General features: G+C 38.5%; 1 protein-coding gene and 1 pseudogene across 1 annotated transcript in view; one reads left to right on the forward strand and one right to left on the reverse strand.

Moving 5' to 3' along the window:
* NEO1 (neogenin 1) overlaps positions 1 to 26,949 on the reverse strand; it is a 269,841-nt gene that overhangs the window by 131,453 nt on the left and 111,439 nt on the right. Inside the window, 1 exon segment of the mRNA XM_033189458.1 lies at positions 127 to 281. Coding sequence (XP_033045349.1) covers positions 127 to 281 — 155 coding nt within the window.
* Positions 14,290 to 15,745, forward strand: LOC117070395 (annotated as a pseudogene).

Consider the following 26,949-nt stretch of genomic DNA (forward strand, 5'->3'; position numbering starts at 1 on the left):
GTAAATTTTTCTATTTCACTTGCAGCACATAAACTAGTATATATAAGATAACTGATCTCTTGGTGACTACATTTAAAAATATCTAAAGGTTACAGAAATAAACATAATTCTTTGAAAAATACTTACTACAATCTTAAAGTAATCACTTGGGATAACCATATCTCCATTTTTGACCCACTTCACAGTTGGAGTTGGTTTTCCAGTCACTTCACATTCAAATACAATATCCATAGATTCGTGAGCATATATATTAGTAGGTTGCTTCAGGAATTCAGGTTGAGCTTTAAAATAAAAAAGGAAATTAAGACATTAATGAAAATAGAACTAGTCAGCTATTCATATTTCAACCAATTTTTTAAATCATAAAATCCACAGGATTTTTACTCATTATTTGAAACTTCCACATATTTTTGGAAAAGCATAACATAAATATATAATAAAAATACATATTAGGAATATAATTATCTCTAAAAAATGATTTGCTGGTACAACTAACTGTTTTAAAAGATAATTTCTGAGTTTCCTTATTTGGAATTATTTACTAAGCTGACTATATTGGAGAAATTAAAAATGTCTAAAAATAAATATTAAAGACTACTTCCCTAAGATTTATACAATTTTCTAAGAGCTATAATTAGAATTCAAAGGTTGAAAAGATTGATAAAACTTTCTTTTTCAGTCAGCTTGATAAGAACAACAACAACAAAAAGTAAAACAAATGTCACATTAGAGTCCTTAAACAGCTCACTCATGCAACACACTCCTATTACTAAGACCCCTCATTATATGCAATGGTTTTTCAGGGTGATGAAGGATAATTATATTTGAAAAAGTCTGAATATTCCAGTAGCTCCCTTTCCACATGCCCCACAGTTGTAAATTGATAACTTACAAATAATAGATCACAATATTTTTAATTAGAAGGGTTGAAGTAGATCATCTAGTCCAGCATCCTACCGAATGATGTCATTTCCTGTATGACATCCTTGACAAAGGGTCTTAATGATCCATGTTTGAAAAGTGTGAATGACAGGAACTCCCTACATCACAAAGCAGCAAACTCCATTGCAGGTTACTTCTATGAAATAACAACAACAATGGCAATGACAGCAGCTTTATTTACAGTTGACCTAAAATCTGCCCAGCCTGCTGGGATTTTGATTGGGATTGTATTGAATTTGTGGCAACTTGACATCTTAAAAATATTGTCTTCTTTTCCCTGAACACAGGTTTATCTCTCTATTTAAGTCTGATTTCTTTCATAAATGTTTTATAGATTTCAGTAAGCAAATCTCATTCATGCTTTGTTAAGTAAATACCTAGGTATTTCAAATAGTTTTGATGCTATTCTAAGTGGTACTTTAAATTTTTAAAAATTTCCAGTTGTTCTCTGCTAGTATGTAGGAATGAAATTGATTTATGTGTATTAACCTTTTATCCTGTGGCCATCTTAAATTCTCTCATTATGAGTTGTTTCAGCTTCTGTAAATACAGTTTGGGGATTATCTACACAGACAATCATGCTTGTCTGTGAGTAGAGAGTTTTATTTACGTCTTTCCAATCTCCTTTTCCTTTTTTAAAAAAGAACTTTTTTAACCCATTGCACTGTCTACAGCAGGCCCTGGAGAGAAATCTAAACTAGCTATATAACTTAGGTAAATGAAGAACAACAGTACAGAGAGGAGGTAGAACCCCAGGCAAGCAGAACCTCTCCCAAGGAGGGAAATCATGTATAATCTTAAGAAACAACATACATTCACAGTGATGGAAGATCCAGAAAACATAAATCTGTACAACAAGATGAAATCAAGGAAATCTATTAATAGCAAATTTGACTTGATTCTTTCAAACAATGACAAGCCATTTATATTTATTCTTTTGTGAATTATGTATATAAATATGCTGCCGTTTTTCCAATTAGAGTAGTTATAATTTTCTTATCTATATATAAGAGCTTTTTGCATAATGAGAGTTATTATTTCAAGGCTCTCAGCTCCAAACCTGTCCTTCTTTGCAGTAGTGGATATGGACTTTTGTCAGCTGGTGCTTTGTTAACAGCACTAGGAAAACACTGCACAGCAAAGCAGAGTGATGGGCTTAATTTTCAGATTGGAGGATGCTCTTCTTTTTGCTCCTATGGTGAGGCTGATTGTAAAAGACCCAATAATGATCACCCTCTTGTAAGTTTCTCTAGCTTACTCCAGCATGTGGCTTTCTGTGCACCAGCTCTGACACACTGCATCCCACTGGATAGGGTCCTGTACACCAGCTCCAACTCATGTCATCCCAGTGGGCAACTTTCTGCTTATCATCTGTCCAGCCCACAGCACCCCAGCAGGTGTCTTCTGCACACCAGCTCTGAGGCCTCCCAGCAGGGGATTTCCTGTGCCCCAGCTTTGGCCCATAGCTATGTCCTTTGGCAGCAGCTACACTGTCTCCAACAAGGTCTGAACAACAGTCTTCCTGATTTTCGGATTCTCTCCCTCAGCTCAAGAGGTAGTCATAGCTAATCCCTATATTTACTATTTTTGTTTTCTTCAGTGCCCTATTTTGCCCTCTTTTAGTAAGCAGATTTTAATAGTTAATAATTCTTTTTTTTTTTTTTTGAGATGGAGTCTTGCTCTATTGCCCAGGCTGGAGTGCAATGGTATGATCCTGGCTCACTGCAATCTCCGCCTCCCAGATTCAAATGATTCTTGTGCCCCAGCCTCCCAAGTAGTTGGGATTACAGACATGCACCACCACGCCTGGCTAATCTTTGTATTTTTACTAGAGATGGGGTTTCACCATGTTGGCCAGGCTGGTCTCAAACCCCTGACCTCAGGTGATCCACCTGCCTCGGCCTCCCAAAGTGCTGGGATTACAGGTGTGAGCCACCACGACTGGCCATTAATAATTCTTTATATTAAATTTTCTCTGTTCAAAAATGCCTAGTATAGTTTCTGGCTCCTAACTGGGCCCTGACTAATACAGTAAGCTATGAACCCCTTATATTCATGCTGCCAATATTTGTTTCCTCTTCTGTCTTTAACTTAAGGCATCTATTGTAACAAAGTTTTATGTTTTCATATGGTAAAATGTATAAGTCTTCTCCATTTTAGCATCTGTATTTCACTATTTTTACTCCAAAGGCTTTCCCTTCTTCTGTACTATAACAATATTCACTTGTATGTTCTTCTTCTATTTCTACAAAACAATCTAGACTTACTAAGTATCCAGCTTTACATGTATCTAAGTGGCAAGATCAGTCATTCCAAAAAGAATGACTGATTTGAAAGATTTAATACTAAAATCTGTGTACTCTTGGGGGTTTATTTCAGGACACTAATTGGTTTCATCCATCTGTCTATTCCTGGGCCAGAACCATAAAATTATTATAACTATGCAATATGTTATAATATATGGTGGAACAAATATTCTTCCTTCATTTCCTCAAAATTTTTCTAACATGTTTGTTTAGTGTTCCACCCCCTAGATAAATTTAGACTCATCTTATGTTAAGTTTGTCTGTTCCTTCTCAAAGTAAACAGACAAACAAGAACTTGGAGTTTTCATCTGAACTGCAATACATTTTAGATGCAGGAAAACTGAGCATGTTTGCAATTGTGAGTCTTTTTATTTAGAACAAGGTTACTTAAGCTTACTTGTGTTAAATAAAATTTATGGGAGGCTACTAATATGGACTGAGCTTCTACTCTACAGATCAAATCAAACAGACTGAACCAAAGTGAAGTCACTCATGCTAAAGTTGCACATCACCAAACTGAACCTCAGTTATTTACGTCACCTTCTGAGAAATCAGGGGAGTGTGTGTGTCAAATCCCCAAATGGGACACTTTTAGCCATCATAAGAAAGTCCCTTCTGCTTTGACCCTTACAATGAAAGTAATCTGAAGCAACTGATGTTAACCAACCCACTTTATTTCTTTGTTCCTCCTCAAGTTACCCTGCAAAAACTAACTGTTCTGCCTGCCCAGTGTAGTGCTTATCTCTGTTCTTTAGATGAGATGCTGCCTGACTCATGAATTATCATTAAAAGTCATTATATCATTTAACTAAATTTGTAAAACTTTTGTCTTTTGATTCTTGGATATTCTTTGATAATTATTTACTGTAAAGCAGTTGTAAAGGCTAGGAGTCAAGAGACATAAAGTTGAGTTCTGGTTCTACCACTGGACATTTTACTAAATGTGGGTTTCAAATCCCTGGGTTACTAAATAAGGAATTCAACTAGACTATTCCTAAGTACACTAAGATCTTTAGCCAATGATTTATAACTTTAACATATATCTTTGATGTGTGATAATTAACACAGCAAAACTAACATTCATAAGTGCTTTCCACTTATAACCATTTAGTTCCCACAACAATTCCATTATGTAGTTATTATTATATTTTTCCATTTTATAGACAAGGACACTAATACACAGAGAAGCTAACTCCATAGCATAAGGCTTAGTCAGTGACAGATCTGGAATTTGAACCTAGGCAGTCTGACTCCAAAACCTATATTCTTTTAAAAAACTTTTTATTTAAGAGGACAGAATAAATCCCACGTACCTATTATGTTGATTCAACAATTATCAAGTCATGGTCAATACTGATTCATCTATGCCTTAATCCATTCCATTCCCAACCTCTACCCCACACACATTATTTTGAAAGCAAACTCCAGGTGTTACATTATTTCACATATAAATATTTGAGTATCTCTATAACCCAAGAACTCTCATTTCTAAACATAACCATGATACCATTATCAGGCTGGTATCTAAAATAATTTACTGGCCGGGTGCGGTGGCTCACACCTGTAATCCTGGCACTTAGTGGGGCTGAGGCAGGCAATCACCTGAGGTCAGGAGTTCAAGACTAGCCTGGTCAACTTGGCAAAACCCTGTCTCTATTAAAAATACAAAAATTAGCCAGGCGTGCTGGCTCATGCCTGTAGTCCCAGCTACTCGGGAGGCTGAGCCAGGAGAATCGCTTGAACCCAGGAGGCAGAGGTTGCAGCGAGCCAGGATTGTGCCACTGCACTCCAGCCTGGGTGACAGAGCAAGACTCTGTCTCAAATAATAATAACAGTAACAACAATAATAATTTCTTAATATCACCTATTATCCAGTTGGTATTCACATTTCACTAATTGGCCAATGTTCTCACTCTGTTGCCCAGACTGGAGTGCAGTGGCGTGATCATGGCTCACTGCAGCCAAGACTTCCCAGACTCAAGTAATCCTCCTGCGTCAGCCGCTCAAGTAGCTGAGACTACAGGAACACACTACCACACCCAGCTAATTTTTTGATTTTTTTGTACAGAGGAGGTCTCACTATGTTGCCCAGGCTAGTCTCAAACTCCTGGGCTCAAGTGATCCTCCTACCTCAGCCTCCCAAAGTGTTAGGATTACAGGCGTGAGCCACTGCATCTGGCCTCTGTGTTCTTAAAAATGATCTACTTCATTCCAATTGGGCAAACAAGATGCATTCACTGGTGTTAATTTGTTTCTTATGGTTTTTTTTTTTTTTTTTGCATCTACAGATTCCTCTTTATCTTTTATTTGAAATTTGTTTAAGAAACCAAGTCATTTGTAATATAAGGTTTCCCTGCAATCTGTCTTTTGCTGACTACATTGCCATAGTGGTATTTAACATGTTATTTCTGAAAGCTCACAGTTAAATGTAGAACCTTGATTGGAGTCAGGCTAGTTCCCCGCCCCACCCCCCACCTGACACTACTTCATAGGCAGTTCCATGTGCATCTATCAGGAGGTTCATCATGTGTGTCTATCTGTCTTTTGGTGATGTTAACAGCCTTTGGTTATCACTGCCCATCAGACAGTGCAAAATAGTAACACTCTTATTCTATCACTCATTCTATAAAGAGAAATATCCCTTATATTACCTATTATTATATCCCCTCAAATATTAGGACAACCCTACAATTATTCGGTTATCCTAAAGTACAGTTCTTTGAAAAGGGGCAGAATAAATGCTTGATTTTTTTTCCCTTCACTTACGTTTTCAAAACAGTGAGCTGGTTTTCTAATATCCTCTCCCAAAGGTGATTGCTGAGGATTTTTCGTTTAAGTATTAAGTGCCCTTAGTTTAAGATATATTTGGTTAGTTTCAATTTACTGAAGTTATTATTCTTTTGATTCTTAAACTATCCCATATTTGACCAATGGAGGAAATCTGAACACAGTGAAAGCTCCTGAGTCCTTTTTCACATGACTCTACTGGTCTTCAGTTTATGGTCATTGCTCTGAGGCCCTTTTTGTGGACAAAGTCAGCAATTCTGTATTTTTTAAGTATAAACTTCATCATGATTTTCTACTAATATTTCCAGTTAAGTCTAAGACTGTAGGTTTTAGCTGAATCTTCTTAATTTTACATCTATATTTTCCTCTCAAGCCAAAAAGCTCTGTTCTCAATGACACTAACATAATTACTCATTTACTTTATCTTACACCCATGGTCTCCGAATAAACATTTGTACCAACAATACGATAACAGAAAACAACTTAAGATTTTTTGCAGTTGTGTCCTTAGAGTAAATCCCACTAGGTACATTATAGTCCAATTACAATTTTAAATTTATATGGAATTATAATTCCACATACTTAGAATTTACTTAGAATTGTAACTTTCTATGTGGCTATATTACCAACTGGATATACCTTTGGAGTCACCTGTTTCATTTTACTTTCCATTTTCAGGAACTACTTTGTAAATGTTTAAATCTATAAAGACAAGGTATATTCAAACAAACCTAGGTACCTTCTAACCCTGTTTATCTCATCCTATTTCCTCCTTTACCCTATTGGTAAATTTATAGTTTATTATTCCATTATGAAAATTATAAGCACATACCCACACCCACAATTTGTCCCCACTCCTCTTATTTAGATTGTAAATGACAGCATACTAATTTTTTTCTATCTTCAAAGCCTATACTCTTAACTACTAAGGTGCCATGTTTCCAAGGAATTAACATATTCCTTGAGTCTAAAGAACTGAAAGAACTGAGGCTCCCCCTAGGGCAGAGTAAGTAATTACTCTGGAAAACACAGCAAAATCCTCTTCAAAAAAAAGGTGGGGAGGAGGGGGCGGATTATTTCAGTATGCATTTTTAGTAAACAGACTTTCACAGACTATTAGAAAAAAAACCATCATAAGCAATGTTCAATTAATCATTACTTTCCCTTTCATCAATTATAAAATAATGCCCTTAAAATGTTCTCTGGATTTTAACTACTCTGTAGATAGTATTCACACCAATTAAACACAATGTAAGAGCACATGTTTGTGGTTGGGAAGTTAAATTGATAACCAGAGAACAAATGAGTCAATTACCATAAGAAAATAAGTGTTGTAATGGAAGATTATGCATTTTGTTACCAAAGAGATAATTAAGCTTCAAATCCTCTTTGACAGCTCCCTATCCCTTCAAATGCCATCATCATTTCAAGAATAATTTTAATTGCTAAATGTACAAGTAGAATTTAATACTAAAATATATTATACTTGCAAAATTCTTTTACTAGAAACATCACTTAATTCCATCACTGTTACATAATGCTGAAAATTGCCATTTAATTAAACTAGAAAACAATATAGTGCCAACGCCAATGTTTCAAGGTTACTTTATTATGCTATGATTTGGAAGATAACCGTTTTCATTTACATTAGCTCTGAATTGTTGGAGTTTCTATTGTTTCATTTTAAAGGTTTATGGATTGAGATTCTTATTAAGCTCTGTAAGCAGAGAAAGAAATCAATTTTGTCCATTTTATATTAAAACTGCTTCTTTTCTGTAATTCACAAATTTACATCTACATTGTTAAAAACAAAAAAACCCAACAAATAAAAACCAAGCATATAACAGCGTGAAATCCCTTCAGGGATTTTGTTTGACAGTCTAATCACAAATTTGCTATTGGTACTGATTCAACAAAGCAGGAATATATTTGAATCCTCTGACATTTCTTGAGAAAGCTTCCCATTCCAATGAAGGTGAACAGGCTTCTCCTTAACCTCCAGGAGAAACAGGTGACATCATAACTGAAGTAATATTATAACAATGTTTCCACTTGACTATGAAATTATATTTCTCTCCTTTCATCCCAACCCTGCCCCTAGTCTCATTGTTTTTTCCTTACCCTGGCCTTCAATTTAGTTAACAGGCACTCATCCATCTGATCCTAATTAAAAGTACTTCTTGGTCAGCACGGTGGCTCATGCCTATAATCCTAGCACTTTGGGAGGCCAAGTCAGGTGGATCACTGGAGGTCAGGAGTTCCAGACCAACCTAGCCAACATGGTGACACCCCGTCTCTACTAAAAATACAAAAATTAGGCGGATGCTGTGGTGCATGCCTATAATCCCAGTTACTTGGGAGGCTGAGGCAGGAGAATCAACTGGGAGGCAGACGATGTAGTGAGCCGAGACTGTGCCACTGCACTCCAGCCTCGGCACCAGAGGGAGACGCCATCTCAAAAAAAAAAAAAAGTATTTCCTTAAAGAAGCATTTCCTGACACACAGTCCCTCACTTTTCCGTTTCTAGCCCTTGACTGTTCTATTTACTATTGAAATCCCAGGGGCCTAAACCATAATAGGTGCTAATGCATATTAGAATTTTTTTCAAGGATTCTCAAGTTTCTTAAGGATTCAATGTTTTGTGTTGTTTCTCCTAAGTCCACTCTTGAATGTCTGACTTTCTGCATGAATTTTAAATTTTGCTTTTAAATGTTTATGATGATGTAAAATTTTAATGAACATGAAATTTCAGCACCAACATTTGTGCTCATGTTTACATGTTAGCTCTGTGATCACATGATTTAATTCTAATGCAATATTCCTCAAACTTGGAGTCTTAGGGTCTAAAGCTCTTAACTTTGAAAAACTGTACTCTATATATTAATTTTTATTTTGAAAAATTGACAAAAACCTTTATTAAATATAGGCTCCACTTCTTTAACAAGGTTAAACATACTCAATCTTTGCTTGATGTCTCAATATTGTATGTATATACAACATCTAACTTATCCATTCATTCATCATCGTACACTTGGGTTGTTTCCATGTTTCAGTTACTGTGAATAATGCAGCTGTGAATATGGGTGTAGTAATATATTTCTGAGACCCTACTTTCAATTCTTTTGAACATGCACCTGAGATGGAGCACCCTTGAGGGGCCTATGGGCCTCCCCGGCCCCCAGCACGGAAATAAAGGAAAATCTTGAGTTCCTTCAAGAGAAGTTCCAGGCACCTAGCTGGCCCTGAGAAGCAAATAAGCAACTTGATAAGCAAGAGGGTAATAGCAGCTTAAAATAATAGCCAAGGAAGTTAGAGTGGTGGGATGTTTGGTTCCCTATAGAAACTAAAGGTAACATCTTAACACATGTCCCTGGCTTGTTTTTCAGAAACCTGAACCCCACCAAATGGATGTGTTGGCATATAAACCTCAGATAAGGGGGAACTGAGGACTGAACATTTTTGTCCTAAAGTTCTTCCTGAGGGACTTGGGAAAAGTCACACCCATGAGCCAGAGCTAATATTCTTTTCTGCTGACCCTCAAATTTTAAAACAAAACTTCTCTCCCTTAATGAACTGCAAATCAGAAAATCTACCTATGACCTGTAAATCCCACTTCAAGATTTCCTGCCTTTTCAGGCCAAACCAATGTATAACCTCCATGTATTGCCTTATGATTTTGTCTGTAACTTCTACATTCCTGAAATTTTCCCCTGCTTTCGTAAACTCCTGCTTGCAAGCCATTGGAGAGTTCAGGTCTTAAGCATGAGCTACCCGATTCTCCTTGTTTGGTGCCCTGCAATAAACATCTCTGTTTCTCTTGCTGCAATCCCAATGTCAGTGTTTAGCTTTGCTGCACTGGGTGAGCAGATCGAAGTTCAGTTTGGTAACATGCCAGAAGAGAAACTGTTAGTTCAAATGCTAATTCTAGTTTTTTTTTTTTTTTTTTTTTTTTTTTGAGACAGTGTCTCGCCCTGTCGCCCAGGCTGGAGTGCAGTGGCCGGATCTCAGCTCACTGCAAGCTCCGCCTCCCAGGTTTACGCCATTCTCCTGCCTCAGCCTGTAGCTGGGACTACAGGCGCCCGCCACCTCGCCCGGCTGGTTTTTTGTATTTTTTAGTAGAGACGGGATTTCACCGTGTTAGCCAGGGTGGTCTCGGTCTCCTGACCTCGTGATCCGCCCGTCTCGGCCTCCCAAAGTGCTGGGATTACAGGCTTGATCCACCGCGCCCGGCTCTAGTTTTTCATTTTTTAAGAAGCCACCATACTTTTTACCAGCGACTATGCTTTTCACTGTACCAAAAGTGCAAAAGGGTTCCGATTTCTCCATATCCTTACCAACACTTGCTATTTTCTGTTTTGTTTTTTTGAGTCGGAGTCTCGCTCTGTCACCCAGGCTGGAGTGCAGTGGCGCGATCTCGGCTCACTGCAAGCTCCGCCTCCCGGGTTCACGCCATTTTCTTGCCTCAGCCTCCCGAGTAGCTGGGACTAGAGACGCCCGCCGCCACGCCCGGCTAATTTTTTGTATTTTTAGTAGAGATGGGGTTTCACCGTGTTAGCCAAGATGGTCTCGATCTCCTGACCTCATGGTCCGCCCACCTCGGCCTCCCAAAGTGCTGGGATTACAGGCGTGAGCCACCGCGCACGGCCGCTATTTACTGTTTTTAGAGAGGAGCCATCATAGCAGGTATGGGGGTGGTATCACAGTACTGAGAGAGGATAAAGGAATAACCCGGTAAGGTAGGCAGTTAGGGTGGGTCCTCAGTTGAATTATTTCAAACAGAACCACCTGAAAAATCAAGCTGCAGGCACAGATAAGGGAACTTGCATAGGGGGGCTTGCCTAAGACATGTCCACAGCCACACAGGTAAGAAAGGCTACATAGGTGACTTGCCCAGACATGCCCACAATGGAAAATCCCGTCTCCTGACACATGTGCAGCAAGGGGAACAAAGCAATGTGCAATAACTCAAGCTAAGGGCCTGCATGTGCATTAGGAGGACGGGGTGGAGCTGTCAGAAATTTGCACATTATGTAAATGGGATGCCCAGCCCTCAACGGTTTCTTATAAAAAGCCTCCGCATTCAACTGTAAAAACGGCAGCCCTCTTCTGGGTCCCCTCTCTGCTGTGGAGAGCTTTCTTCTTTCACTTATTAAACTTTTGCTCCAACCTCACCCTTTGTGTCCACGCCCCTTAATTCTCTTGGTCACTGAGACAACTCTGAACTCCAGGTGATACCTCACAAGAGACTGCTACATTGTAGTGCATTGGCAAGACTCTAACAATACCATATATGTTTTTGTACCATTTGATTTTTTACCACGCTTGTCGACTATTTAAGAAAATTACTGACTGCTGGATGGTTTGAATTTACCTGCTCTCTGATTCTCCCTACTGTTCTACAGTTGGTATTTTTCTGTTAACTGACAGTATCGTTTTCTTTCTTTTCTCCATCTCTCTACTTTCCTTTTTATCATTTTCAAATTTAAGAAGGTGAAAATTACTCAGTATAAAAGGTGTACAGAACATAGAAAACGTAAAAGCTTCCCCTTTATCAAGCTTCAAACCACCTGTCAATACCAGTACCCTCCTTAGAGAGAAATACTATTCATATTTTTGGTGTGTGAACTGTCCAAACATTTTTCTATGTATTTAAAACACATCACACATACACACACACATACTTGTTTTTAAAATATAGACTGTAATCTAGGCAACATAGTGAGAACCCCCATCTCTACAAAAAATAAAAATAAAAAAAACAAAAAATTGGCCAGGCATGTGGAACATGCCTACAGTTTCATTCACTCAGGAGGTGAAGGCAGGAGACTCCTTGAGCCCAGGAGTTCGAAGCTGCTGTGAGCTATGATTATACCACTGCACTACAATCTGGGCAACTTAGCAAGACTCCCACTTCTAAAAAATAAAATAAAATATAGACTGAGTCAACCAATAACTAATTTTCTGCAACTTGTATTTCTCTCTTAATAATATTGCAGGCCGGGCGCGGTGGCTCAAGCCTGTAATCCCAGCACTTTGGGAGGCCGAGACGGGCGGATCACGAGGTCAGGAGATCGAGACCATCCTGGCTAACACAGTGAAACCCCGTCTCTACTAAAAATACAAAAAACTAGCCGGGCGAGGTGGCGGTCGCCTGTAGTCCCAGCTACCCAGGAGGCTGAGGCAGGAGAATGGCGTGAACCCGGGAGGCGGAGCTTGCAGTGAGCTGAGATCCGGCCACTGCACTCCAGCCCGGGCGACAGAGCGAGACTCCGCCTCAAAAAAAAAAAAAAAAAAAAAAAAAAAAAAAAAAAAAAATATTGCATATTAGTATACATGTAGCCACATACACAGCATAGTAGGTCAATCGTATGACCATATCCCAATGTAATTATTCTATTAATGCACACTTAAGGTTACTCTTCATTTTTCTACTACAGGCTGCAATATGCATCCTTGTACATATCTTTGTATGCATGTGCAAGAATTTTAGAACAGATTCTCAAAGGGAATAACTAAGTCAAGGTGTTTCTGTATTTTAGATTTTGATAAATATCACCAAAGGCTGTACCAATTTCATATTCCTATCAGAGAGTAACTATCAATGAAGCTATTCAACATTCTTCTGCACGTCCTAGCTAATTTAATGAAATAAGAAAAAGAGGTTGGGCATGGTGGCTCATGCCTGTAATTCCAGCATTTTGGGAGGCTGAGGCGGGTAGATTACTTGAGGTTAGGAGTTCAAGACCACCCTGGCCAACAAGGTGAAATCCTGTCTTTATCAAAAATACAAAAAATTACCCGAGTGTGGTGGCATGTGACTGTAATCCCAGCTACTTGGGAGGCTGAGAAAGGAGAATCGACTGAACCCAGGAAGTGGAGGTTGCAATGGACCGAGATCGATCGTGCCATTGCACTCCAACCTGGGTGACAGAGCGAGACTTCGTCTCAAAAAAAAAAACACACACACAAACCAATAATAATAATAATAATTAGCTGGATGTGGTGGTGGGTGCCTGTAATCACAGCTACTTGGGAGGCTGAGGCGGGAGAATCGCTTGAACATGGGACGTGGAGGTTGCTGTGAGCTGAGATTGCACCACTGCATTCCAGCAGCCTGGGCAACAGAGTGAGACTCTGTCTCAAAAAAATAAAAATAAAAAAAAAAAAGAAAAGAAATAAGAAAAACAAACAAAATACAAATACAGGAAAAGGGTTGGAGAAATCCACCCCCGCCCCTACCACACACATCATAGCAATGACTGTCTACTTAAAACATTCAAGAAAATCTCTCTCGCCTGGAGAAATTCCAATGTGCATTACTGTACTATCTGTAGTGGGAAGGGACTCCAGTGATTTCATGAACAGGAATAATAATTACACAAACTACAATAGGTCTAAAGCATATGTTACAGCCTTCCCACTCAAAGTATAGTACAGGACCAACAGTACTGGCATCATCTGGGAGCTTATTAGAAATACAGAATCTCTCTTTCCCCACCCCAAACCCTCTGAATTGTGTTTCAGCATTTTAACAAAATCTACAGGTGGTTTGCAGGCACATTCAAGTTTGATAAACATCGCTTTTGGGCATTTAAATACTGATTATAGTCCTGTATGTACAAACAGAGAGAAATTTAAATACGATAATGTCAAAAAGCAATTTGCAGAGCAAACTAGATGATACAATAACTGCTAATGAAAAAATTATTTTTAGATGTACATGTATGTAAATGCTTTTTGAAGACACCTGTAAGTATACACACTAAACTAATAACGGTTATCCTCTGAGGAAAGGGGTGGGAATGGGGAAGGGGTAATAAAGGAGGAGGTTTACTTTGTTGATATGGTTTGATTTTTTAATAATATTACTGCATTACTTAAATAATTTTTAAAAGAAAAATAAAAGCCAAAAGAATAAGCTGAAAAACTATTAGAATTAAATATAAACCTCTAGTAAACTAGCAGAATAAATGATTAACATGTTTTTTGTTGTCACATTCTTACGTAACAAAAAAAATTAGAAAATGTAAATCTAAAAACCTAATTCATAGCTACAAAAACAATAAAATAGTTGAGATATATACCTAACAAGTAAAGTATAAAACCTTTAGGACGAAAACTATGTAATTTTATTAAGGAAACAAAATATTAAAGAATGGCCTGGTTTGATTGAATCTTGCATGGCTGTTCTCTCAAGCAATAGTTGTTCATTTCCATCTGCTTTCTCTCCCACCTAAGTGTGTGCCACCACCCCATGGAAGGTTCAGTGGACATGAACATGAGCCCCCAAGGCCTGAGGACCATGTTTCTCATTGTGAACCAAAGGCTGACAAAGATTACCACCTTAAGATGGCTAATGATGAAAATGAGCATCGGTTATCTTTAAGAATGGTCAGTTAAGAGGCTGGTGCTACTGATGAACTGCAGATTGTTGATACAGAGACGATGAATTATGAAGGCAGTCGAATTAAAATAATACTGGCAACTGGCCGGGCATGATGACTCACGCCTGTAATCCCAGCACTTTGGGAGGCCGAGGTGGGTGGATCACTTGAGGTCAGGGGTTCGAGACCAGCCTGGCCAACATATTAAACCCAGTCTACTAGAAATACAAAACCTCAAAAATTAGCTGGGCATGGTGATGCACACCTATAATCCCAGCTACTTGGGAGGCTGAGGCATGAGAACCGCTTGAACCCAGGAGGTGGAGGTTGCAGTGAGCTGAGATCACACCACTGCACTCCAGCCGAGGCAACAGAGCGAGACTCTGTCTCAAAAAAATAATAATAACAACAAAATAAAAAATAAAGTAATAAGCCGGGCGCGGTGGCTCACGCCTGTAATCCCAGCACTTTGGGAGGCCGAGGCGGGCGGATCACAAGGTCAGGAGATCGAGACCACAGTGAAACCCCGTCTCTACTAAAAATACAAAAAATTAGCCGGGCGCGGTGGCGGGCGCCTATAGTCCCAGCTACTCAGGAGGCTGAGGCAGGAGAATGGCGTGAACCCAGGAGACGGAGCTTGCAGTGAGCTGAGATCAGGCCACTGTACTCCAGCCTGGGCGGCAGAGCGAGACTCCGTCTCAAAAAAAAAAAAAAAAAAAAAAAAAATAAAGTAATAGTGGCAACTTTGAACAGCCAATGATTTCCCTTGGGGGCTTTGAAAAACCACCACCCGTGGCCTTATGGTTGAAGTGTGGTTCAGGGCCCATGCATATCAGGGGACAGCACTTAGTAGCTGGGGAGGAAGGTGGAGAGGCTTAGAAGATCAAGAAGATGAGGATGTGAAACTCTTAGGTACATCTGGAGAGCAATCTGCCCCTGGAGCTGGTAGCAAGGTTACCCGGGTTGTGGAGAGGGAAGAGGAGACAAGAATAAGCTCCAGTGAAGAAATCTATATGCGACACTCCAGCCAAAAATGCACAAAAATCAAACCAAAATGGAAAAGATTAAAAACCATCAACACCAAGATCAAAGGATCAAGAATCCTTCAAAAAACAGGAGAAAAAATAAAAAATAAAAAAACCTCCAAAAACACCAAGAGGACCTAGTTCTGTAGAAGACATTAAAGCAAAAACGCAAGCAAGTACAGAAAAAGCTGGTTCTCTTCCCAAAGTGGAAGCCAAGTTCGTCAATTATATAAAGAATTGCTTCTGGATGACTGACCAGGAGGTAATTCAAGATCTCTGGCAGTGGAGAAAGTCTCTTTAAGAACATAGATTAAACAGTTTAAAAAAATTTTCCATCTTACTCACTTATGAAACAGTTGATATACAGTTGTCCTTTTTACAATGTAGAGTGAGAATTTTCCCTAATATGTCTGATAAATGTTGTCCAAGTTCCACTGCCAAAAATGGGTTGTCCAAAATGCCTGTTTAGTTTTCAAGATGGAAATCCACCATTTGCTTGGATTTAAGCATATATGGAATGTTATGATAGGACACAGTAGTAGCAATGGTCAGACATGGAAATGGTGGGGAGACAAGAATGTACATATGAAATAACCTCGGCATTTCTAAAAAAAAAAAAAAAATGGAGGCACAATTATAGATGCAAATATGAAAATTCTCATACGATTGAAGTGACATTAAATCAGGGAAAAGATACGTAACTCAAGAAAAAATCTTAGAAACTGTAATCACTTGGAAAGAATAATGTTGGATTTGTATCTCACTTCTTATACCAAAATAAATTTCATATGTATCAAAAATTTAATGATTAAAACCAAATGCTGCCATAAAAGCACTAGAAGAAGACATGAGATTTTTAAAAAATATAATCTTGGAGGGAGGACTAAGTATGACACAAACTCAGAAGCCACAAAAGAAAATTTAAACATATTGGCTTGTGATACTGTGAAATCTGTCTTTGGACTTCATCCTGGTTTCCTGACACAGAGCCCCTAAATCTCCTGGAATTTCCTGGGTGACAGGAGCAACTTTTGTTCTATAATAAGACAAGTCTTGATGGGGTACTTGATAGCCTCTGGATGAGGGCTAATCAACAGTGGAACCAACCATGAGAGGGTTGGAATTTTTAGCTCTGTTCCCCAAACTCCAGAAGGGGAGATGAGCTCAAGGTTCAATTGATCACCAGTGGCCAATGATGTAATCAATCATGCCTACATAATGAAACCTCCACAGAAACTTGTACGGACAGGGTTCAGGAGAGCTTCTAGGTAGCGGAACACATGCAGATACTGCAGGGTGGTTCCCAGAGAGGACATGGAAAGTCCATGCCCCTTCTCACATATCTTGCCCTATGCTATTTAACACTTTGTAATATCCTTTATAATAAATAGCTACATTTAAGTAAGCATTTCCCTGAGCCCTGTAAGCCACTCTAGCAAATTAATAAAACCCAACAAAGGTATCGTGGGAACCCCAATCTGTAGCTAGTCAGTCAGAAGTTCTGGAAGCCTCCACTTGAGACTACTACCTGAAGAGAGATGGTAGTCTGGTGGTCCTGAGCTCTCTACCTATGAGATATGACACTCTCTCCAGTGCCATATCTCCACATGGAAATGGTGAGGAGGCAAGAATATACATATGAAATAAACTCAGTATTTAGTAAGTAGTACTGTTTCTATTAGAAAAATAGAAAGGTAGGTAGTGTTAGAACTGAACTGAATTACAGGACACACAGCTGGTGTCCACTGAAGTACTGCTTGGTGTATGGGGAAATAACCCCCACATTCTGGGGTCACAAAGGTTCTCTGTGTTGAGTAGAAAGTAGAGAATAGGAAAAACAAGAGTTTGGTTTTTTGGGGTTTTTGTATGTTCAAGAGGACTACATAGAAAAATTAAAAGTATACATAATTAAAAATTATGAAGTAAAAAGACAATGAATGGGGGAAAACAGATAACGGAAGTAATTTCCCTAATATATACAAGTTTCAACAAATTAATAAGAAAAAATTACCAATAAAAACAGTAAAAGATATAGACCATGCACAAAATGAAAATACACAGAATTTCCTAATATATGAGAAAAGATGTTGAACCTCACTCATGTAAGTAATATGCAAATAGCAAGTGTACGAGAAACGGACAGTCTTATATATCTTGGTGATGATATAAATTGATACAATCTTTTACAGGGTAATTTAATAATATCTACAAAAATCTAAATTGTATAAACTCTTTGATACAGCAATTTCACCTCAAGAGATTCATCTATCAGAAACACTCGCACATTTGCATAAAGACATAAGGATATTCCATGCATACTGAAGCAGCAAAAGATTAGGAATAACCAAATAGTAAGCTATTTTAACCACACTCCATCAAGACTGCTGCTGCTTCCATGCTGACTTGCCCTTATGCCAGGTCATGGTGGAGTGGCTGAAGTCATTTTTGTAATTAAGAGAAGTCATGAGGAAATTGAGCTACATATACCATTAGTGGGTTTAGTGGGATATATTTATGTGGTTTTTGCCAAAACTTTTGTGTATACCTAAACTGTCTCAGTATAAGACAACTTCCAGGAATACTCCTTCTGCCCACTGTACTAACAGGACCCAACACCGAGACACAAAGGTATAGACTCATATATGACTATATCTTAAACACTGGAGAAAAGATCAAATTAGCCTTCTATTTACATAGAAAGTGACTTACAAAATCACTGACATAGGAGACAATGAAATAAAGTGCAGCAAAAACAATTATTACAACACATAAGTGTATAAGGTAATATTTTTAAAGTGTTTTTTTCTGGATTTTTTGTAATGTTTGTAGTGTTTATCAGCTTTGAAAAACTAATTTATTGTGCTTTCTTGTCTCATTCTAAATATCTACTCATTTTGTACATAATTTGGTATTCACTATCTTTTTAAAAAATTTTTTGAGACAGAATATGGCTATAGCTGCCCAGGCAGAACTCAAACTCCTGGGCTCAAGCAATCCTCCTGCCTCAGCTTCCTGAATAGCTAGGATTCCAGGTGTGTGTTACCACATCTCGCTACTCACTGTCTTATACAAGGCCCCCAAAGTAGTTTTCCCTGCAGACCTCAAAAAAGCTGGACCTGCTCCTGACGATGACAACCTCTAAGATTGTTTGTTACATCTATTATGCTATTTTTACACACCTCTTTGCTTGAACAGGCATAGAATATCTCCAGAAGGATAAGAAAAAAATAATGATAATGGTTGCTTCTGTGGAGGGCTGAGACATTGCAGTAATATTTCACCACATATCCTTTCTAGAACATCTTCATATGTTATATATTAAAATATATTAATTGAAATAATTAAAAATTATATTTAATTGAAATATTAAAAATATTTAATTGAAAATAAAAGTGAGGCCAGGTGTGATGGCTCATGCCTGTAATCCCAGAATTTTGGAAGGCCAAGGCAGAAGGAATGCTTGAGGCCAGGATTTCAAGACCAGCCTGGGTAACAAAGTGAGATCGCCATCTCTACAAAAAAAAAATACAAAAATTAGCTGGGTGTCATTGTGGTCCCAGCTACACAGGAAGCTGAAGCAGCACAATTGCTTGAGCCCAGGAAGTCAAGGCTGCAGTGAGCCATGATCACACACTGCACTCTAGTCTGGGCAACAGAGTGAGACCCTGTCTCAAAATAATGGTAATAATAATATAATAATAATAGTGGAGATATACACACATGACTACAAAGACTTAATTTTGTAAATACATCAATCACAATTCTTTTGAAATGAATCTGTAAATTCAATGAAATGCCATTTACTATCCCAAGAGAAATTTTATCAAAATTTAACAAGCTGAATCTGCAGGCCATCTAGAAGAAAAAATTTAAAAAAAAAATTTTTTTTTTGACAGTCTCACTCTTTCTCCCAGGCTGGAGTGCAGTGGGGTGATCTCGGCTCACTGCAACCTCTGCCTCCCAGGTCCAAGCAATTTTCCTGTCTCAGCCTCATGAGTAGCTGGAACTACAGTCATGCACTACCACACCCAGCTAAGTTTTGTATTTTTAGTAGAGACAGGGTTTCACCATATTGGCCAGGCTGGTCTCGAACTCCTGACCTCAACTTGCCTCAGCCTCCCAGAAAGCTGGGATTACAGGTGTGAGCCACCACATATGGCCAAACATATTTATTTTTGAAAAGAACAATGAGAAGGGATCCTTTTAACAAAATATCAACAACTGAAACAGTATAGTATTGATGTAGGAATTCATAAAGTTTTCAGTAAAACAGAGTTTAGGATAAGATCCACAGAATTTCAGAAATTTCAAGGTTTTCTCCAAGATGGCTGACTAGAAGCATTTCCAGCATATCTCATCCACTTAGAAGAACCAAAATAGTGTGTAGACAATTACACTTTAAATATATTATCTAACAGGGAGCATGGAGTTCAAGAGAAAAGCAAAAGGAAACTTCAACGTCTGGGAAGGAGAAGGAAAACAGGTAACCTGTGTGGCAGGGACTGGCTGAAAATCGGAAATGAATCCCCAATAGGGGAGAGGGTGAGTGAGTGTGCCTCTGCAGTCCATGTTCCCACAAGGGAACCATACAATCCAGGCTGTGGGAGAGCACCTTGGCCCTCCTGAGTCCTGGATCTCACGTGGGGAGTGACCAGAGAAGGAACTGCTCCAGGGACGTACCACACATTCCATCAGATACAGGCAGCTACAGTAATCTCAATCCCAGCTCTTAACAAGTTGTGGGTGGTCCTGGGAACTAGGGGCAGTGCCAGGCTTTGGTGTCAGAGATTTGGGCCGGGGCTTGAAGAACTGGGACTCAAGCAGGAGTCTGGACTCTGCAACCAGAACTGAGAAACTGGTATGGGCAGCTGATACTGAGACTGGGGTATCCCCCTACCCGCTTGGGACCTGAGCAGGAGGAGAGTTGCCATGGAGGCTTGGGATTAAGCTGGGTTGTATCTCCTAAGGCCCCAGACTGAGTTACAGAACATGGCCATGACTGAACAGGCTGATCTGCTGCCACAGTCAAGAGCGGCAGGGAACTCTGCCAGGACCGGGGCATGAGAGGGAAGCAAGTCCCAGTTACACAAGCCAAATCTGTAGCTGCTCGGACTGCCCCTCCCTCCCCATATTAAGACCTCAGCATAGAAACCGTCATCCCTCACCCAAGAATTTCACCAGGGGCCTGAGAACTGCCCTGCCACCCCCGTCAAGGAAGGCGAATGCACCCACCATTGGGAGGCCTGAGTACAAGCTTGCCTTCTCCAGCTCCACTCAACTTGGGCCCCACTCCACAGAGGCGGGTGGAGGTTAGGGGGATCCAGGTTCCTGAGAATTCTGCAACTCAATTCACCATCTGGGACACCTGTGCAAGCACTTCTCCTCAGAAACAGAGGTTGGCATAAAACCTACTGTTGTCAATGCAGCTGGCTGTTACCTGCAAATGCCACCTACTGGCCTGGAGGATGACATGTACAGCCCATTGCAACAACTGATAAAACAAGGGCACAACACTTGCGAATGGGAAGAGGTTCTCACTACTACTGCTATCCGCATTGCCCATACCACCCTGGCTCCCCAGGAGATCAAGAGCCTGCTCACCTGCATGGTCTACCTCTACTACAACAGGCATTTGAGAGAGTCACCCAGGGGCCAAAGAATTGGCCTACCTGGAACTACGAACATGGATGCCAGCATATACCACACCAGGTCACAATGATAGACACATTTAGCCCACCACCACTACCACTGAAGGACCCATCAGGCATTCCAGTCCCCAGCAAAACCTCATCACAGACTCCATCAATAACTGCACACTAACACACAGAAAAATCCACAGATACATTAAGGCTATCTGTAGCCAAGGAAATCATATGGAATCCTTAAAGCCATGGCACATATCCAGCAGGAAAGCCAAAATGTCCTATCCAATCAACATCACAGACATATCTTCAATAAAAATCTCTCCACCCAATGAAAGCAAATTCAAAAATAAGAAGTAGTGACTGTTACTCCAGATGCACAGAAACCAAAGTAAAGATACAGGAAGTATGAAAGCAACATATTATGACACATTCAAAGGAACACAATAATTCTCCAGTAATAGGTCCTAACCAAAAAGAAATTCTTGAGCTTCTAGATAAAGAATTAAAAATACTGACTTTAAAGAACCTCAATGAGATTGCAAGAGAAATCTAAAAACCAGTACAAAGCAGTAAGAACATCAATTTAGGATACCAATGAGAAATTTATCGAGATAGATATCTTCAAATTCTAGAACTGAAAAATTCACTGAAGGAATTACAAAATACATTTGAAAGCTTCAACAATAGACAAGCCTGAACAGAAGAAAGAATCTCAGAACTTGAAGACAGGTCTTTTGAAATAATAACAGTCAGACAAAAACTTAAAAAGAATAAAAAAACACAAAGACTTCAAGATGTTTGTGACTACATAAAGTGACTGGACTTGTGAATTATGGGTATTCCTGAGGGGGAAGAAAAATCAAAAAGTTTAGAAAACCTATTTAAGGAAACAACTGATGAAAACTTCCCAAGTCTAGCAAGAGATTCAGACATTCAGATACAGGAGGCCTAGAGATCCTGAGGAAAATACATTCCAAAAAGGACTTGGAATAGGCACCACAGCGTATTATAATCAGACTGTCTGAAGTCAAAGTAAAAGAAAGAATTTTAAAATTAGCAAGAAAAAAAGCATCTAGTTACCTATAAAGAAAACCCCATCAGACTAACAGTGGACTTCTCAGCAGAATCCTTATAGGCCAGAAGAGAATGGGCTGGCATTTTCAAAGTGCAGTAAGGAAAACCACCACCACCACCACCACCACCATACACCAGACAAGAATTTTATATCCAGCAAGATTAAGCTTCATAAATGGAGAAATTAAGTCTTTCCCAGAGAAAATTTATGACCACCAAATCAGCCCTATAAGAAATGCTCAAAGGAGACCTAAACGTGGAAATGAAAGGTTGACATTCACCATGACAACACAAGAAAGAAAAAAAAAAACCTCACAAAAAAAGAAGAAAAAGAAAGGAATCAAATAGCAACACAACATAATTCCATCAAGCCAAAAGACAAAGAAAAAGAAACAAATTTATAAAACAACTAGAAAACAATTCACAATGTAACAGGATCAAAACCTCACATATCAATGTTAACGCTGAACATAAATGGATTAAGAGCTCCACTTAAAAGATATAGATTGGTGGAATGAATTTTAAAAACATCATTCAACAATATGCTGCTTGCAATAAACTCACCTGTAAAGACACATAGACCGAAAGTAAAAGATATTTCGCACCAACAGAAACTGAAAGTAAGCAGGACTAGCTATGCTCATATCATATAAAACAGACTTTAAATCAAAAATATCTTAAAAAGACTAAGAAAGTCATCATCATATAATTATAAGGGGACCAATTCAGTAAAAGAATATAGCAATTCTAAATATATATGTACCCAATACCAGAGCACTCAGATTCATAAAACAATTATTATTAGACCTAAAGAGATAGCAATACAATAATGGAGGATTTCAACACTTCACTCATAGCATTAAACAGATCAAGACAGAAAATCTACAGAGAAATATTGGACTTTATACCAAATGGACCTAACAGACTTTTACAGAATATTCTACCCAACAACTGCAGAATATACACTCTTCTCATCAGCACATGGAAAATTCTCTAAGATAGGTCATATGTTAGGCCACAAAACAAGTCTCAACAAATTTTTAATAACTGAAAACATGTCAAGTATTTTCTCAGACTCCAGTGTAATCAAACTAGAAGTCAATACCAAGATGGCTTCAGATACCATACAAATACATGGAAACTAAACAACATGCTCCTGAGTGATCACTGCGTCAACAAATAAATTAAAATAAAATTGTTTTCAAATGTTGAAATACATGAAAATGGAAACACAACACATCAAACCTGTGGGATTCAGCAAAAGCAGTGATACCAGGGAAGTTTAAAGCATTAAATGCCTACATCGAAAAGGTATGAAGATTACAAATTAACAACCTAGCATCACGCTTCAATAAAACAGGAAAGCAAGAAAAACCAAACTCAAAGTTTGCAGAAGAGGAGAAATACAAAGAGCAGAACTAAATGAAAAGAGACAAGAAAACAATACAAATGATAAATAAAACAAAGAGTTGGTTCTTTGAAAAAAATAAAGAAAATTGATAAACCACTAGGCTAGACTAACCAAGAAAAGATCCAAATAAATACAATCAGAAATGAAAAAAAGAGATATTACAGGTGATACAAGAGAAACACAAAAGATCAAAGATTATTATAAACAACTATACACTCATAATCTAGAAAACACTGAGGAAATCGATATAAATTCCCAGAAAAATACAACCTCCCAAGATGAAACCAGAAAAAAATAGAAAACCTAAACAGACCAATAAGTGGTGAGATTGAATCAGTAGTAAAAATCCTCCCATAAAAGAAAAGCCCAGGACCAGGTAGATTCACACCCAAATTCTACCAAACATACAAAGAACTAAAGCAATCCTCCTGAAACTGTTCCCAAAAATCAAGGAAGAAGAAATTCTCCCTAATTCAATCTACAAGGCCAGTATCATTCATACCAAAACCAGACAAGGACACAACAAAAAAAAACTACAGACCAATATTCCTGATGAACACAGACACAAAAATCCTAAACAAATTATCAGCAAATTGAATCCAACAGCACATCAAAAGATAATATACCAGGATCAAATGGGTTTTATACCAGGGACACAAGGACGGTTCAACATATACAAATCAATAAATGTGATACATCAACAAAATGAAGGGCAAAAAACAGAAGATCATCTCAACAGACATAGAAAAAGCATTTGATAAAAGTCAGCATCCCTTCATGATAAAAACTCTCAACAAAGTAGGCAGAGAAGGAACACACCTCAAAATAGTAAAGGCCATATATAACAAACTCACAGCCAACATCATGCTAACTAGAGAAAAGTTTAAAGTGTTCCTTATAAGAACTGGAATAAGACAAGGATGTCCACTTTCACCACTCCTTTTAAATATAGTACCGGAAGTCCTAGCCAGAGCTATCAGGCAAGAGAAATAAATAAAAGGTATCCAAACTGGAAAAAAGGAAGTCAAATTATTCCTGTTTGCTGATGATATGATCTTATATCTAGAAAATCCTAAAGAATCCACAAAAAACCTCTTGGATTTGATAAATAATTCAGTAAAGTTTCTGGATACAAAAGTAATGTACAAAAATCAGTAATGTTTCTATAAACCAATAGCAACTTAGCTGAGAACCACACCAAGAAGACAATACCATTTAAAAATAGGTACAAAAAATACCTGTGAATATATTTAACCAAGGACATGAGAGATTTCTATAAGGAAACTACAAAATTCTGAGGAAACAAGTTGAAGATGACACAAATAAATGGAAAAACACCCCATGCTCATGAATTGAAAGATGTAATATCATGAAAATTACCATATTGCTCAAAGCAGTCTCCAGATTAAATGCAACTGCTATAAAAATACCAGCATCATTTTTCACAGAATTAGCTAAAACAACCCTAAAATTCATACAGAACCAAAAAAGAGCCCAAATAGCCAAAGCAATCCTGAGCCAAAAGACCAAAGCTGTAGGCATTGCATTACCTGACTTCAAATTATACTAGGTTATCCAGTAACCAAAGAGCATGGATGGTCCTATCAGAGGTATGTGAACCAGAGCAACTGTATCTTAAATAGGAGCTAGGTAAAACGAGGCTGAGATCTACTGGGCTGCATTCCCAGACAGTAAAGGCATTCTAAGCCACAGGATGATATAGGAGGTTGGCACAAGATACAGGTCATAAAGACCTTGCTGATAAAACAGGTTGCTGTAAAGAAGCTGGCCAAAATCCACCAAAACCCAAGATGGCCACAAGAGTGACCTCCTGGCCGTTCTCACTGCTACACTCCCACCAGCACCAATGACAGTTTACAAATGCCATGGTAACATCAGGAAATTACCCTATATGGTCTAAAAAGGGGAGGCATGAATAATCCACCCCTTCTTTAGCCCTTTATCAAGAAATAACCATAAAAATGAGCAACTAGCAGCCCCTGGGACTGCTCTATGGAGTAGCCACTCTTTTATTCCTTTACTTGCTTAATAACCTTGCTTTCACTTCACTTGATGGATTCTCCCTGAATTCCTTCTTGTGTGAGATCCAAGAATCCTCTCTGGAGGTCGGGCTCAGAACCCCTTTCCTGTGACAGTACTGGAATAAAGATAGACACATTAATGCAAAAGAACACAGAACAAAGAAATAAAGTCACATATTTATAGCTAACTGATCTTTGACAGAGTTGACAAGAACACACACTGGTGAAAGGATACCCTTCTCAATAAATGGTGCTGGGAAAATTGGATTGCTATATGCAGAAGAATGACACTGGACCCCTATCTCTCCATATATATAAAAATCAATTCAAGATGAGACCTGAAACAAAAATACTAGAAGAAAATCTAGGGAAAACTCTTCTGTACATTGGTCTGGACAAAGAATTCATGACTAAGAGCTTGTAGCACAGGCAACAAAAACAAAAATAGACCAATGAGACTTATTTCAACTAAACGCTTCTGCACAGCAAAAGAAATAACAGAGTAAACAGACAATCTGTGGAATGTGAGAAAATATTGAGAATTGTACATATGAGAAGGGACTAATAACCGGAATTTACAAAGAACTCAAATAACAACAAATAATCCCATTTAAAAGCAGGCAAAGGATATGAATACACATATCTCAAGACAAAAATGGCCAACAGGCATATGAAGAAACACTCAACATCACTAATCATCAAAGATATGCAAATTAAAACCACAATGAGATATCATCTGACACAAAAGAAACAGAACAGCTATTATTAAAAAGACAAGGCTGGGCGCAGTGGCTCACGCCTGTAATCCCAGCACTTTGGGAGGCCGAGGCAGGTGGATCACGAGGTCAGGAGATCGAGGCCATCCTGGCTTACACGGTGAAACCTCATCTCTTCTAAAAATACAAAAAATTAGCCGGGTGTGGTGACAGGCACCTGTAGTCCCAGCTACTCAGGAGGCTAAGACAGGAGAATGGCGTGAATCTGGGAGGCGGAGCTTGCAGTGAGCCGAGATCGCACCACTGCACTCCAGCCTTGGCAACAGAGCAAGACTCCATCTCAAAAAATAAAAAAATAAAAAATAAGACATGAAACACTTGAATACATTATTTGTAATTCATATGCCAAAGAATTGATATTTAGGATATATAAAAAAATCCTACATGTCAAAATAGACAAAAAGCAATTACAGAAAATATAAAAAAATAAAAATCTGAAGAGATGCTAGACCTCAATAATAAAGAAATGTAAACTAAAAGCAAAATAAGATATATTTTTCCCATTCCATTTGCACAAATGACAAAACTTAATGATATGGGAGATTACAGGGAAATCA

Source organism: Trachypithecus francoisi, unplaced genomic scaffold, assembly GCF_009764315.1.
Source record: "Trachypithecus francoisi isolate TF-2019V2 unplaced genomic scaffold, Tfra_2.0 Lachesis_group3, whole genome shotgun sequence".
Classification (NCBI taxonomy): domain Eukaryota; kingdom Metazoa; phylum Chordata; class Mammalia; order Primates; family Cercopithecidae; genus Trachypithecus; species Trachypithecus francoisi.